Source organism: Protopterus annectens, chromosome 11.part0 (genome assembly GCF_019279795.1).
Source record: "Protopterus annectens isolate FY-2018-M chromosome 11.part0, PAN1.0, whole genome shotgun sequence".
Classification (NCBI taxonomy): domain Eukaryota; kingdom Metazoa; phylum Chordata; order Ceratodontiformes; family Protopteridae; genus Protopterus; species Protopterus annectens.
The window spans coordinates 1,264,427,038-1,264,443,848 of NC_056745.1; the positions used below are offsets into that span (position 1 = coordinate 1,264,427,038).

The following is a 16,811-nucleotide window of genomic DNA, read 5'->3' on the forward strand; positions in this document are numbered from 1 at the left end:
AGGCTAACACCAAATACACATGAAACATGTAAATTCAGCTCTACAGTCAAAAGCCATTACATACTAAATCTACTGAAAGATCAACTAAACACTGCATGTCTCTGACCTCACAGCTAGACCATTGTCTGATAGCAACTGCACATTATTAAGCAGCAGAAAACTGGAGAAAAATTGACTGCATTTGGGAGGTTTAGGAAAACAGTGATAAAACAAAGCAAATGAAAATGAGTGGTAATAAAAGCAAAAAGAATCAGGAAAAGCAAAATGTCAAAGGAAGAAACAAACTAAAATTAAAATGAAATAAAACAATATATAACACTTTGTGTAGATATATAATGGAGTGTAGAATAAACGCAATTCGATTTTAATAAATTAAAGAATGAGATGGGCAGAGAAAATAAAAAGAATTGTGAATGAATACTTCTGTTCAGTGTTCACAGAGAAGCAAATAAGACATTTTTTTTTTCCTTTTGCTCCTGCTATCTATCAATCATCAAGCTCCTTCTAGCCAATCAGCCCATTCATTCCCTGTCACCATGGCAATGATCACCTGGGAGGGGCCATCATTTAGACAGCCATCATGAGTGATTCAGAGCTTTTTTTTTACGTGCCTCTCTGTCCCCTGCATGCATCATGCAAAGCACCAAGAAGGGGTAATGCAATGGGTGTACCCTCACTTCCACAAAGAAAGCCCCATCCCCCATTCCCTTAAAGCATGAATTGTAGTTTCCCTGGTAAATACCAGAGAAGTTGCACCAGCTAGTATGCTCCTGACTGCTCACATCTCTTCCCCCAGAAGAGGTGAGCAGGCCATAACCCTTCACTCTTCCCTCTCCTTGGCTGGCACCTCATATGCCAAAGCCACTAATCAAATCCAGGTCAACTGAGTCACAGTTACGACTCGGTCCTCTGAGCCACAGAGTTAAACTTAAAGAGGAAGAGAAATTACACAGTCCTACAAGAAATACCAAGCCTTGCACTGGACATTTTAACTCAAAACAAGGACTAATAAAAGGCAGGTTTCTGGTACAGCAAAATCTGGGATTTACCCCAATATTCATAAGAGGGCTAGAAGGAAAACAAGCGATATGACTACTGTCCTTTTTAACAAACTGAGGTAATATGGCACTAGACCTTGAGATAAGAAGCAAGCAGACCTGATTCCTCTCTGGAAAACAGAAAGCAAGATTGGAACAAAAACATTTTGTCTTCTCAGTTTGATCAGAGTGATAAAGAAACTCAAAGAATTACTTCAGAAAAAAAAAATGTGCTTAATCATCTGGATGTAACCTCAGCATGAGATCGAATGCAGAATAATAGATTTAATTCATACAGGAAGCTCACATCAGGTAACTAGAACAGTCACTTCTGATTGAATGAACAACAACAGATCAATGAAGTGCGAGAATGGCGTATCAGGTCTTAGGAGAATCACAGTCTAGCAGCAGCCTCTACAGCTATGGAACTTTTATTTACATAGTTAGTAAAACAATATTGCCTCACCCAAAAAATATTTCTTATCTTAATACATAAATATCAGTACAGACCCCCTTAAAGAAGAATTTGTGTGGAGGCAAAGCTAACAGTATGAGTAACAGTACCAACAAACACTTTTCTCTTATCTTGCCTTTAATTTGTTTTCACCTTGCTGTGCACCTACACATGCTTAGGCCTCATTTTAGCATTTATGTGAAGGTGATGTACAAGATCAAATTACATCTTCTGCTTGTTGATTTTTTTCATGTGCCTTTGTTTCTCTGTGGGTGATTGTAGTTTTGATTGTTAGCCTAGAATTCAGAGACTCCCAAATCGATGTGAGTCCCAACATTGCAAGTCCAGACATTTTGCAATTTAAGTCTGATATTAACAACAAACAGCATATTTTGTAACTGACTGTTACAGACTCTGTTTTTGCAGAGGAGAAGCCTCACACACCCCTGTTTCTGATATATACTAACTCCAAGTACACCATACCTCAGAGTAGGAGGACTACTTCCACAGTAGCATAATTTCGCACTTAATATCCACCGAATGACACTTACATTCGCTCTGATCCAAGGACTACAATAACTGTCCTCCGACTTTTTATTGGGTACCCACATTTAGAAATGCATTTAGTAGCAAACCTCAGTAAGGTCTGATAAGCAAATAAGACATTTGTAGTAGACTGGACTCTGACTGCTTATACTAAACCATGGTCAGAGAACAGGGCACGGACAACACTACTAAGTAAAGTAGACATAATGAGTCATCAGCGAGATAAACAAATAGCTACTACATTCCCCAAAGTCACTTGTTAAAGTACTGGATGCACAGTTTTCAGATAAAAATAAAATATGATGGCTGAATAAATGTTTCTCATCCGTTTGGGTATATTTTGGCTCTGATACTCTTACTGCATGCCTTCTGTCAATGGCTTTCTGATCTCAGTTCCATAGGAAAAGAATCAGCATAGAATTTACCACTGCTAGTCTGTAACACAGCAGCCAAAAGCAGTAAACAGTGCAACCAGTTGTTATAACTCCTAACAATTTTACAGTAATACTTAAATTATCAGTTGTTATAACTCCTAACAATTTTACCGTAATACTTAAATTATCAGTTGTTATAACTCCTAACAATTTTACCGTAATACTTAAATTATCAGTTGTTACAACTCCTAACAATTTTAACGTAATACTTGTATCCCACTCCTTTCTTTGGAGGTTTCTCTATATGTTTGCTGAATAACGTGACTCATATAGAGGACTATGATTGGGTCTCTGATCATAATCAGGATGTTATGTGTTCATGGTGCAGATGTCAAGAAATTCACCTCAAGAGTGAAGCTTGAGAGGTGAATCTTGACATACATCAACTACACATTATTCAGTTATAATTGGAAAAACTTGATCATAATTCTTTGTTGCGCAATGAGCTTTACCTGCCCCCACGTACTAGAAAAGACATTGAAAAAAGTGAAGCAATGCTTACCATCACCACATGGAGAACAGCCACCACAGCAGAGAGGCAGGAAGCTTTTAAACATGTCATTCAAACACATATTTTGGATTGTTACAAAAGTTTGAATGAAGTATTTAACAGCTTCCTGCTGCTCTTCTGAGGTGGCCACGGACTGATGATGATGTTCTGTTGTGAGACTAGAGCTTAACAGTGATGAGGAGTACTTAAAAATGTATTTTTATTGAGATAATCCAGCTGGGAAAACCACCTTGTCAGCAGAGGTCCAGGGAGAAAAGCTCCAGATTACATACATTTGCATGAGTTAACAGTAAAAATGTAGCATATAAGACAAAACAATGTATAGTGACACAGTGCCACAGTTGACAGTATTGTTTCCTCACATCAAGAGGTTCTCCTGTTCAGTTCTCAGCTGGGCTGCCATCTGTGCAGTGCCTGCATGTCCTCCCTGAGTTTGCATACGTTTTCTCCAGGTGCTCTGCTTTCCTTCCACATTCCAAAGACGTATACTAGGTGGAGGATGTGTGCATGGGAGGTATGAAACATTCCAAAGACGTATACTAGGTGAAGGATGTGTGCATGAGAGGTATGAAACATTCCAAAGACGTATACTAGGTGGATGATGTGTGCATGAGAGGTATGAAACATTCCAAAGACGTATACTAGGTGGAGGATGTGTGCATGAGAGGTATGAAACATTACAAAGATGTTTACTAGGTGAAGGATGTGTACATGAGAGGTATGAAACATTCCAAAGACGTATACTAGGTGTAGGATGTGTGCATGAGAGGTATGAAACATTCCAAAGACGTATACTAGGTGAAGGATGTGTGCATGCGAGGTATGAAACATTCCAAAGACGTATACTAGGTGGAGGATGTGTGCATGAGAGGTATGAAACATTCCAAAGACATATACTAGGTGGAGGATGTGTGCATGAGAGGTATGAAACATTCCAAAGACATATACTAGGTGGAGGATGTGTGCATGAGAGGTATGAAACATTCCAAAGACGTATACTAGGTGGAGGATGTGTGCGTGAGAGATATGAAACATTCCAAAGATGTACACTAGGTGGAGGATGTGTGCATGAGAGATATGAAACATTCCAAAGACGTATACTAGGTGAAGGATGTGTGCATGAGAGGTATGAAACATTCCAAAGACTTATACTAGGTGGAGGATGTGTGCATGAGAGGTATGAAACATTCCAAAGACGTATACTAGGTGGAGGATGTGTGCATGAGAGATATGAAACATTCCAAAGATGTATACTAGGTGGAGGATGTGTGCATGAAAGGTATGAAAAGAAAACAGTTGTGATAGGGCTAGCCACTCAGCGGTGTGAATCTTGGCACTATAAAATTGTCACTGTTGAAGTGACACCCCAACAGCATGGGGAAAAGGGCTTGTGGATGGATGGATGAAATGCATACCTTAACAGGTGAACAGCGTGTTACATACATGCAGTGTATAGTAAAAGCATAATGCTAAGTTCACATAACATAGTATACGTAGCATGTTAAACTCAAACACACCAACAGAACATTTAACATTATTTTATAGTATGTGTACATTGTATATATTGTCACATTACAAATAAGGCACATATATATTTTATCTAAACAATGATAATTTATTTGAAACCTGTAACAAGATTACTTAAGCAAAATTGTGAACATTTTGTGATACTATTTTATTTGACTGCATCAGGACAGGACATTGAAAAGGGGCTGGTACAAGGGTAGGACTTTTTTATTATAGACAGAATAAATAACATGCTTAACAAGCCTGTCTTTTCTCCATTTTTGGAGCATTACTGTCACTGCCTTAAGTGTGCCACCTTGTTCAAGCCAAGGACTTCTTCAGTCTTAACATGCCATTGCTTCACACAGAAGCACTCACTGATCTTCAGTACATCAGCTGTGATCCTCCATCAGGTTTATGTTATTCCTTCTATTCTGATTGGTCTTTTATGAATGACAGACAGAGCAGTCTATTTTATTTAATTCATGTAAAAATTATGTCTTTCTCTGCCTCAGAACTTGACTGCACTTTGCCTCTGGTCTTCCTCATACATGAAATTAGTGATTGGAGCCTGTAAGCCTCCGGGTCCCCTATGCATTGTCGAAATGCCACAAAGTCGAAACCCATATGGCCGAGACCATATGTTCAACTTTTGAAATCCCGACCATGTGTAATGGACATCTCCGTGCGGTGCAGAATGGAAAGATTTCCATTTCCGCACTGTAGTGCAATCTCAGAGTTGGTATATTAAAGTTACGGGGGGGTGTATCCCCCCATGGGGGGTGCAGGGGGCGCATCACCCCTGCTAACATTTAGAAAGTGAGTTACTGTTGTTTTTTTTTTTGTTTTACATGTTCAAAATTGTGAAATTGCCATATGGGTTTCGGCTTTCTGCAATTTTAATCATGTCTAGTAGACCCAGGCCTCCATATACCCAGTTTCATACATTCCCAACACAGCACTCTTAGATGTGGACAACCCTTGGTCAAAACTTCTTAGGACTCCAAGAAAGTCATTATTCAACATTCCTCTCAGGACACATTCCATACAGAGCTTGGAAACATAGAACATAACCTGAAAAGTTTCAAAAGTCTACAATGCAACAACTATTTCAACATGTGTGCAAGCACAATGAGGCTTATATAGCTTCAGAATCACCAAGCTTGTCCCTGGCATGAGCTCTAACTATATCCTTGCAAGGAAATGTAAAGTACTAAATGGAAAATAAATGGGCTAGAATAGTTGTTCATCTTAATAACTACAACAAGTGCACCTTGTTCACATTATAGAAAGAGCTTTGGGGAATTTAACATTACATCAGATCCTCTTCCTATTCAAAGCACAGAGGGTCAGGTATCTTAACATTTCCATGAATTATTTTGAGTGTGGGTTAAAGAAAGCAAATCACAAGGAATACAATCATGATAGGGACAATTATACCAAGGAGCTCCTCTCCAAACAGAAGTAGAGAGATAAAGAACCCCAATGTCCCTTACTATACTAACAATGGACTCAAACTAAATGCTAAAAGTTGTAGTATCTCTTTGGGTAGACAACCCCTCCCCTCATCATATTGTATAGACCACAGACTACTAGAAAATGAAAATATAATCAGGGTCTTAGGAAGTTGGGATGACAACTCTATCTCTTTTGACCATCATGTAACAATTGTTAGAAAATCCATTTACTTAGCACAGCTAGAAGACAAAAGAATACCGTCAGATCCGAGGAAGTAATCACTCTCTTCTTCTTAGCATTGATCATTCCAGTTTTCAAGTACAGCCTCTTCTGTATGTATTTCAATAAATATATCAAACAATTAGAAAAAACCCACATGGCCTTAACAAAAAAATTAGCAACGTAAAGTCCATGAGTTATCAAGAGAGGCTGGGAGCTCTATCCTTTTGCTTAGTGTCTTACAGACTTTTGAAAGGAGATCTCTGTCTCACTTCTCATGCTGTTAGACACCCAGTTGTCATGGACTTCCTGTAATTCAGTCCACAGGCTCCACCAATACTAGAACCAGTGACCTACATCTTTACCAAACAATAAGTGAAACATGGTGGACGGACAAGTTTAAAAACAGGTACCTCCCTAACCTCTGGAATACATTTTCCCTGCAGGTTAAACAGCCCAACTCACTATCTTCCTTTAAACATAGCCTACATAGATGGCTGGATGGGCTTTCACAAATTTAATCCAGGACTGACTAGTATGCCCTCCTGGAGAGAGGAGGTGTAGTCTGTGACAGTACTGGCAAGGAGAAAATGGTCATAAGACTTTATAGCCTTGAAATGTCTAGGAATATTCTGAATATTCTGAATATGCAATAAAAAGCCTTGCAAAAGTTTGGCCCATGCTAGTTTTAATTCTCAGACTTTACAACCTTTTCACTAGCCACACAGTCTACGATCACAGAGTTCTACATAGTTCTACATACTTTTCCACCTTGTTCATCCGTGTTTCACTTAATCCTACCATTCTCAAAGTTGTCCATGAACTTGGCCAAGTGTACATCATTTGCAGGTCTAAATCATTTACACGTTGAGAGGGTGGCCTAATGCTTAAGGTGTTTGTCTTATAAACACAAGGTACAGGGTTTGAGTCTTACAGGAGATAATTGGCTAGGCTTAAAATGGCTCGCAAAGGTAGTTAGCCTAGTACTAATTTATGAACCTATGAACACCAGAATATCTGTCTTTCCAAATCACTAATGAAGTGACTTTAGCCATGTTTCTGACTGAAAATGCACTGCATAACTACTCTTTGTACATTATAATAATTCAGTTTAATACAGTGTGTGATTATCCCCAAAGCCAGTGAGTTGGTCTTTCTAAGTAACTCATGTATACTGCATTAGTTTAGCTGGGTACATATTTATCAATATACTACAAGATTCTTGCAGTAATACAGCATCCCTATTGAGAATAGAAGCTGCCATAACTCTGTTAAAGGCCTTATACTTTAGAATTTGTTTCTCCTTAGACTAACAGAAGTTAATATTACTACTGTATTCCATGACACTTTGAAATACTTTTTTCAGTCTTGCCAAGTCTAGTTGCTTTGTTCTCAATGAAGCCTTAATATAACCAAACCTGTTATGAGCTACCTTACCCCTCATTTAGTAGAGGTCATGAAAAACAGCAGGGCAGCTCTACACACCCATTTACACTTAATGTTTAAACTTCTAACATACCAGGTGAAAAATGCATATTTCAGTTCTGTGCACTTAACGATACCACTGCATGTTACTTATATGACACAGAGATCGTCATACCTAACGCTCTTCATTATTTAATATATATTTATATCTCCATCTATCTAACTATCTATCTGTCTATTTATCTGTCTTTCCATCTATTTATCTATGCACACACACACAATGCGATGTGTGATCTGATTTCCTAGACAGGCTGAATACCTTTTTTGGAAGATTTGAGGAGAGGAACAACACAACTGTGCAAAGGTTACACACAGAACAGTACAATGCAGTACTCAGCCTTAGCCCGATGGAAGTAGAAAGTCAATCCCAGAAAGGCACCCAGTACTGATAATATCTTGGGTAAGGTGTTAAAGAGCTGTGCAGACCAACTAGGTACAGTACTCTGTTTAACACCTCACTTGGCCTAGCAAAGGTCCCTTCATGTTACAAAGTAACAAATGTCATCCCTCTACCCAAAATAGCCTCACCCACCAGCTTGAATGACTTCAGGCCTGTTGCACTAACATCCACAATTATGAAATGTTTTGAGAGGCTAGTCAAGAAACACCTGCCTGTGGAACTACCATGAACTTTTGATCCACAGCAGTTTGCCTACAGAGAAAATAGATCCATGGCTGATGCAATAGTGGTCGCATTGCATCTTGCTCTTGAGCATTTGAAGAGCAAGGACAGCTATGTGAGAATGCTGTTCATCGACTTTAGCTCAGCATTTAACACAGTTGTTCCTATGCTAGTACATCTGGGCATCAGCAAACACCTCTGAAATTGGATCCTGGACTTTTTGATTAACAGGACACAGAATGTTTTTTTTGGGCAAGAATACCTCTAAGAGCATAACATTCAACACGAGTGTTCCTCAGGGTTGCGTTCTCAGTCTCCTATTGTTTAGTATCCTAATCCATGACTGCACAGCAAACTTCAGTACAAATCACATCATCAAGTTTGCTAACAACACCACAGTCGTGGGTTTCATCATGAGAGAGGACAAGAGTGCATACAGAGAAGAGGTTAACACACTGACTGACTGGTGTTCAAGAAACAACCTTGACATGAATGTAAGTAAAACAAAAGAGATCATCATACTACAGGAAGAGGGAAGCACCCCATACACTGCTCCTGATCAAGGGCGAGACTGTGGAGTGGGTATGCAGTACCAAATTCCTTGGAGCCCATATGTCTGATAATCTCTCTTGGTACGGTAACACCTACCACATAGTGAAAAAAGTACACAAAATGGTGAAACCACCATTGCCAACACTTTCCACCTTCTACAGAGTAGCAATTTGAAGCATCCTAACATCCAGTTTTTCATTATGGTATGGGAGCTGTTCGTTCACAGATAAGAAATTACTGCAGAGAGTGGTGAGAGTTGCCAAAACGATAACTGGCATAGGTCTGCCCACAATCCAGGATCTTTATACATCGAGGAGCCTAAAGAGAGCCACCAAAACACTAAATGATGCAACTCATCCTACAAACAGTCTGTTTATGAGCCTGTCATCGAGTAAAAGATATAGCAATATTGATGCAGGACAACTAGATTCAAAGAAAGTTTTTATCCGAAGGTGACCAGACTTCTTAATTCCAACATTATGTCTGATCACTGACAGGTCAGGAAGTTGGGACTCAGGTGCAATATTTAATAATGTGGTACACTATTACTCAAAGTTTACTTGAACTTTGCTGCTAGATGTGTATTAACAAGTGTGTATTTCTAGGAATACATGTAGCTATATACTTAAATGTAAAGCTTATTTATAAAATGGTGGTATTATTACTTTATGTTGCTTTTAAATTATGTCTTTCTATGTATGTGATTTCTTTTTTGTCTGTCCCATGATGAGCTGATTGCATTGAATCTCATTTAAACTACACTGACAACAAAGTTACTTTTGTCTTTGACTTTTGACACACACACACACACACACACACATATATATATATATATATATATATATGTATATATATATATATATATATATATATATATATATATATATATATTTCTGGAAATGACTAGGGATGAAAAAATACCTGTCAGTATCAGTCAGGCCTGGCCTACCTAGTTATCAAACATAATGCATATATCAACACCTCAAACTGATTCATAAAAATATACACCTAGTGCAGTAGCAATTACCCCACCTTTAATGATAGCAAATGTAGCATCATGAGACTTAATATATAGAGAATAATCATAATTGCAAAATAAAAACTCAAAGATGCCATCACTAAAGATCTTGAGATAACTGCAAACAACAATTTCACCTCTGACAATGCATCCAAAGAAAAGCATATTCTGTATCCCATCTCATTTTAAAGCACATCTAGTCACACCAGGGAAACCATTGTATTATTTTATACCTCCCCGATTCAACTTATCAAATACAATGCTACAATAATTTTCAAACAAGGTACCTGAAAAAACTTCAATAGATACAATCCTTCCTCACTGAAAAAATCACTGGGTTGGAAAACTTACACTATCAGAAAGAATTCAGGAATTGTCATTATATTTACTTTATAATGTGTTACCAAGAAGTTACCGCTGTCTGGTATATAAGTCAGTGTCAGATCTAATTATTTTTGAATGTCTGTGCCTGGAATACACTGCTTTGGGAGCCAATAACAAATCAGAGAGCTTAACAGTAAAAATAAATATCAGTAATATAAAACAATGTGACAGATACATTACACATCACCCTCCAAGAGTATGAAAGAACCTCCCATTTACATGTGGACATCTGTGAATAACATGCTTCATAAATATTGTCAGTATGTAAATGGCATTTAGAAAATATCAACATGAGGCTACAAGCCATTTTGCTTCCTGAAGGCCAGTCAGTAGTAAGCTTGGCAATCAGATTTACAAAGCCAGACCTACTTTGTTAGATCATTATATTTTAATAACTCTTTGTTAAGAATGAGCTAATGTCAAATTATCATTAACAAAATAATGGATAAACAGATTAGATTTAAGCAACCTAGAATACATCAGGAAATCAAAAAGGATACAAAAAAAAAAAAAAAAAGAAAAAGAAAAACTGCTTCTGTTAAAACCACTACATAGATATTACAATACAATGCTTTTCAGTCAATGCTGCAATTTCAGCAAAAGATTTTCCTTTAATTCTGTTCAATGCAATTTGATAATAAAACTGCACGGTAGTTATATCACATAGGAATCTTATTTTTACTTTGGATGTTTTGCTTATGGTGCTTTTGACCAGACGTTTCTTCTTGGGGGGGGGGGTTGTGTGTATTTACTGGAAATAATTGTGAAGTGGTCAACTGTAAACCTGAAATAGTCATGTGAGCATGGCACTATAAAAGAACAAAACACTTGAATCGTTCACCTTTTGATGATTAATAAATGAAGTACAATCTGATGAATTAATGTACAACCTGTATGGAACACAAACCTAAGCAAAAGGTTCACAGGCAAACAGAACTGATAGAAAGAGAGGCAGAATATAGAAAGAGTCCGAGTATACAGTGTATGCAGATATTTGTAATTGTTCTGACTTCTTTTGCCACTCATTTAGAACCTTAGAAGTAAGGCAGAGACAAATTATTTTTGAGTAAATGAAAATGAATAGGCTATACAATAAATCTGTGGGAATATTGTACGGCTATCAGTCTATCACTGAGGGCAAAGTACTAGGTTATGGGCCTGAAGATCTGTCAGATCTAACCTATGAAGACTTGCATGAATTGTTACTACTTTCATATTCCATTTTAACTCCTTATGCTCAGTGACCAGGAAATAGCAGATGCCTTGCTGTGCATTTCCCTCATTATAAAAAAGATCACCTGTACAATATATAGAATTAAGCACTATGTTGATAGATACAATGCATTATGGCCACATCTCTCTGTCTCTCTCGCTCATACATCCCTTTGAAAATAGCATTACATTGGTTATGTGCAATATTTCTCCTTAAGCATGGGTCAAGCTATCACAATATGCTTGGGCAAAACCTTTATATGTCAGTTGGTACTTACTGGGGTCTAGCCGCTCCATTTGTTCTGGTATCCATTTTTCAGTTGTGTCAGTATTGGGAGATGGATGCAACATCTGTGGCAAGTCCCAAGTATCTTCTCTGGAGAAGGAAAAGGTTTCATCAGATACTTCAGTCGGTGGCATATTCACATTGAGGCTTACGCTGCTTGTCATGCTATCATCTGTGTCCCCTCCCTCCTCAGATGCCAAAGAAGTAGATCCTTGCAGGTGATGGACTGATGTAGGAGCTGTAGCCTTTGCTACTATTTGTTCAGAATAGGTCATGATGGTATGTGCTGACTGTGGAGACAATGGAACCCCAGCAGTTGGCTCACCAGATGTCAGCTTTAGGGGTTCTCTTTCCTCTGATGAAGTTCCAAAGTGTAACTGAGTTCCAGTTTCAGTGCCCACAGACATTTCTTGGCTATTCAGAATGACATGAACTGGTGCACTCGTCCAGCTGAAATGAGCAGTGTGCAGACCACTTAAAGTGTTAATGTCTGGTTTATCTTCAGAAGAGTTTATTCGTGATTCATCAGACGATTCCCTCACTGCTGATAGACTATTGTGCATTGCAAGCATAAGTTCTGGTGTGGTAAAACTAACCTCTACCCCCTGCATGACAACCGCTGTAAGAGCAGTATACAGTAAGGGCACACTGCCCCTGTCTTCTCCGGCTGACGTTGTGACACTGGATTCAGAGTTTGTATAGTAGTCTCCCCGACTGGTGGAATCGTCAATCACAGCCTCACCATCTTGTCTGCGCCTAATGCTCAACAGGTCATCATCATCTATTTGTACAGTAAAAGCTGTAGATTTTAGTGGAAATTCCTCAAGATCTTGGCTGCCTGACAAACTCTGACTCGATTCATTTGTACCTTCCCACAGTGAGAAGGGCTTATCTGTAACTGCATCAATATTTATTCCACTTAAAGTACAGAAAAGAAGGCAAATGATGGAGCGTTCCTGAACAGACATAACTTCTGTTGAGTGGAGCTCTGTAGAAATGAATCTTTAATATCAGCTTCTTGCAAGATGACAATTTATTTCTCTAAAAAGTAAAATAAACAAATATATGACACTGTCAGATATTCAATTCAACATTAAAGAGCCCATTGTTTTTTCTATTATTCACAAACAATCCAGTAAAATTTCAGAATTTAGACTACATGTCACTGAGTAAAAGCACGACAGATCATGAAATTTGATTTTTAGACCTGATTACTCATCCAAAACAACTTGGATTTCATCTTATATTTTCTATTTTGCTTCTGTCAGTTTATTTAGTGTTCTAATTTAATTATGCTTACATAAAGACATACTAAAATGCATACTAGATGCACTGCAGACTACAAATTACAATAACATTTATTTTATTTATTTATTTTATTTATTTCAGTTTGATTACCGGGGAAGTCCACTGGGTCAAGAAAAAAACATTTTCAGTGGAGGCCCGGGGAGAAAAGCTCCAAAGTAGAATAACCAATACAAAGTTAAGAAGAATACAATGATAAATTCACACAGCAGAAAACATAATAAGATACAGTAAATTCAAATTTACAATAGAAAGTACATTGAAGATTTTTTTTTTTTTTTTTTTGGTTGTTAATATTTTTGTCCAGACAAAGTGGTAGAACATTCATTAGCAGAACTCCAAAACTTCATTTAAAAATGGAAATTTACCACATTAATAACTGCAGACCAGTGACAAACATTATTAATCATCTTTTAGTGATATGTTTTCAGGTTTCCTTGGGATGTAAATTTCAGCATCAACAAAGTATAAACACTGCTAAATTTTGCCTAGATGCACAAGCCTAGAAATATATTGTAGTGCATTACCTCACAGGGCAATAAGACTTACCGATCTAAATGTCTAAGCAAAACAATATCATTGTTCAGGTTCTACATTTTTCCTACCTAAGGCTTCAGAACACTTAAAATGCTTAAGAATGTGTTACTGTCTTCAGTAAGGGTACCAGCATTTAACAGGCCAGAGAACTTCTTTGTACAAGACGGATTCAAGCTGATAACAAAAGGCAGACTCCCAGCTATTGTTATGTGTGCTACAGCAGCCTGGGCTTAGCACAACTGTGAATATGCTTTGCAACTCAGAACATGAATAGTACTGAGCTGCATTGCTGAGTTTAGCACATCAAATGAAGCAGGGTTACGCACCCAGACGTATGTGAATCCTCTGGGACAGGGTCTAAAGATATACTGCCACTATGGTTCCAAGGGTAAGCTGTCAGACTGTAAGTGTATAGTGTGTCATTGTCAGACAGAATCAGGGTGGAGCCAGTCAACAGCTAGGTTATACTGACCCCCTCCCCAAAAGTCTTTATGCAAACTAAAGGCAATTAGGAAGAGTTCCGCAGCTTCAAGTGTTTCTCAAGAGTCTGTCAGGCAGATTCAGTTACTGAGGAAGACATTTCACAACACTGTAGATTAGATGAATATTGCTAGCATAAGATGGCATGTGTCTGAAGCACTCTAAGTGCATGCAAACAACATTTTTGGCAATTCTGTGCCATTTTTGACAGAAAAGTTTTTTTTTCTTTGCCATTTAAACCTAATTCTAGCCACAAAAAACACGTTTAAGCAATTCCTTCTGACTGTCTACTTACATTCTACAAGAACTCCCAATCTCGGACTATAACTGCCTGGCAGAGTTGTAATTACATCTTTTTTTTCACTGAATAAAGAAATGTATGAAGCAGCATTATCTTTATGGCATCATAAAACACAAGGTTTTTACTGTTTGCATGTTCAACTATAGGAGAAGGGCAGAAATGAATGTGATGCACTATAAAAAAGACATCATATTATCAGTGTTACAATTAGCAATCACGTCAATAAGGCAAAGTTCTTCATCTTGGACTAAAACTCAAGCAAGTGATTGACAGTTAATGCAAAGAAAAGCTCTGTATTGTTAATGAGCTGCTCCTCGTGCCTAGGATGTTGTTGTTGTGTGTTTCGGCTTTTCCCGGTTAGGGGTTGCCACAGTGGAACTCCGGTCTGCTAATGATTGGCAGTAGATTTTTACGTACCGACTTGCCGGCTCTGACGCACAACCTTCAACGAAGGTACGCCCCACTCACGCATGTCTCCACACAGAAAACGCTCTAGCTGAGAATCGAACAGGACAACGTCTTACTGTGAAGTGACAACGCTACCGCAGCACCACCACCGCACAAGGTTTAATTCTTTTCACCTTCAAGTGCCTGTTGTGTGACTCTAAAGAAGTCATTTAATCAAGCAATGTTCCTTGATTGCCCCTAAAAAAGAAACAGTTGTGCCCAGTGAACTTATCTGATCAACAAATAGATTTAAAAAAATAAGTGTGCAGAATTCTAACCTTGTGGCAAAGTCTCTGCTGACAATTTTAAAATGCAACTTACTGTATTAATCCACTCATATATGGACTCTACAATTAAACCAGTTTTAAACCTTTCTGAAAACAAGAAATGATACCAAATATATGCATTTAAAAATAGCTGCTCTAAAAAAAGTTGTTAAAACAACCTGAGGCATCCAACAAGCAATCACCACACCTACATTTGAAATAAATGCATTCAACATGCCTGCTTTCAACTTTTGATAGAAAAGTACTTATCAATTGTGTGACATGAGATGGTGTTAAACCCGATCAGTAGAGACTCATTCTTACTTCTGCCTGGGACACTTTGATATAACATTGCGATTATGATATAGCAGCACACAGGATCACATAAATATCACACTTTTAGGGCAATGCATATCATTGTCATGGGAGTGCCTGTTACCTAGCTGTGACAGCCCTCTTTGCTTTTTTATGAAGTTGTAATCCCTAACAGGTACTGCTGATATTATCATTTGGACAGTATCACCTAACGTCTTACTCCAGCAAATAATAAATGTTCAGCAAGCTCGGTGGTGTGTGGTCAGATACATGAGATCAGTAATCTATAGTAAAAATGAATCATTCACATACAGGACACATCCTCACTTCTATCACAAGAATCTAACAATTGATCCATCAGTTTTGTGATTGATCCATTCCTGGTCACCTCAGTGTACTCTTATAAGTTGTTTCATTTTATTGGAAAGGCTAGCAAACCCTCTAAGCACAGAACTCCATTTGAAAGAATGACATGCAGGGTCTACGTGTAATGAGTCACTGAACTAGGTAATAAGTATATAAATACATGAAACTGTGAGCTGCAGAATGAATGCTACTTTATTTCAAATTGTCTTTTTTTATTACCTGTTAACTATTAGTATTCTGTTTATATTTTATGTGATGCTCGCAAGCTGACATATCTGGTCTTACTTATACATGAATAATTCCTCTTAAGTTGCCTTCTTTTTGTATCATACACCATAGTTGCTGGACAGCCATAAAGAGCCTAGCCATGCACCTTAGGCACTACAGCCAGCTGATTTATCTCCCTTCTTGATCAGGGCCATACTGCTAATCCCATGAGTAAATTCATGTGAATTCACTCAGGCATCAAGATTTAACTTAAAAGAGGTCAAAGCCTTATACCAGTTAACTAGCAAGAGAAGTTTGTGAAAATAGGTAGGCATTGTGAGCAATGAACTTGTCCCTCCAAGAAGTCTTACATATGCTGCAATGTTAGCTGAGAACTTCAAGCGTTAACACTGCCAGTGTTTCTAAGGTGGAATGGTCCAGTAAGACAAGGTCTTTCATAGACCTGAATTAGATCTAGCCTCCACTGGCATCCACTTAGTTTTCTGCAAGGCTACACAGACAGATTGGCAAATATGATTCACGTGTATAAATCTTAGTACATCATTCCCTGCAGTTTCTGTTTCCCCTGGTTTAAGTACATCTCTATGCTCAGGTACTGTTAAGTCCACAGATTTTAGTAAGAATATCTATCCTTGGGCACATACTTGTCAACTGTCCAGATTTTTACAGAATGTCCAGATTTTTGCCTCATATTTTTGGTCTGTTCCTCATAGAATTTGTGATTTTCTGGCAAATCACTGAGGATTGAAGTCACTAAATACTGACATACATTTGAGTTTCAGACTTCATATCCTTCAAAAAATGCATTCTAACATAAATTCTGTTTTTCTATCAACCTTCTA

The 16,811-nt window shown here is 38.0% G+C and overlaps 1 protein-coding gene across 1 annotated transcript in view; it reads right to left on the minus strand.

Annotated features, from left to right (window-relative positions):
• The window catches only part of PRRT4 (proline rich transmembrane protein 4), a 954,774-nt gene that overhangs the window by 839,069 nt on the left and 98,894 nt on the right, over positions 1-16,811 (minus strand). Inside the window, exon 2 of the mRNA XM_044088619.1 lies at positions 11,717-12,763. Within this exon, the coding sequence (XP_043944554.1) occupies positions 11,717-12,692 (976 nt within the window). The 5' untranslated portion in view covers positions 12,693-12,763. The remainder of the gene's footprint in view (positions 1-11,716; positions 12,764-16,811) is intronic.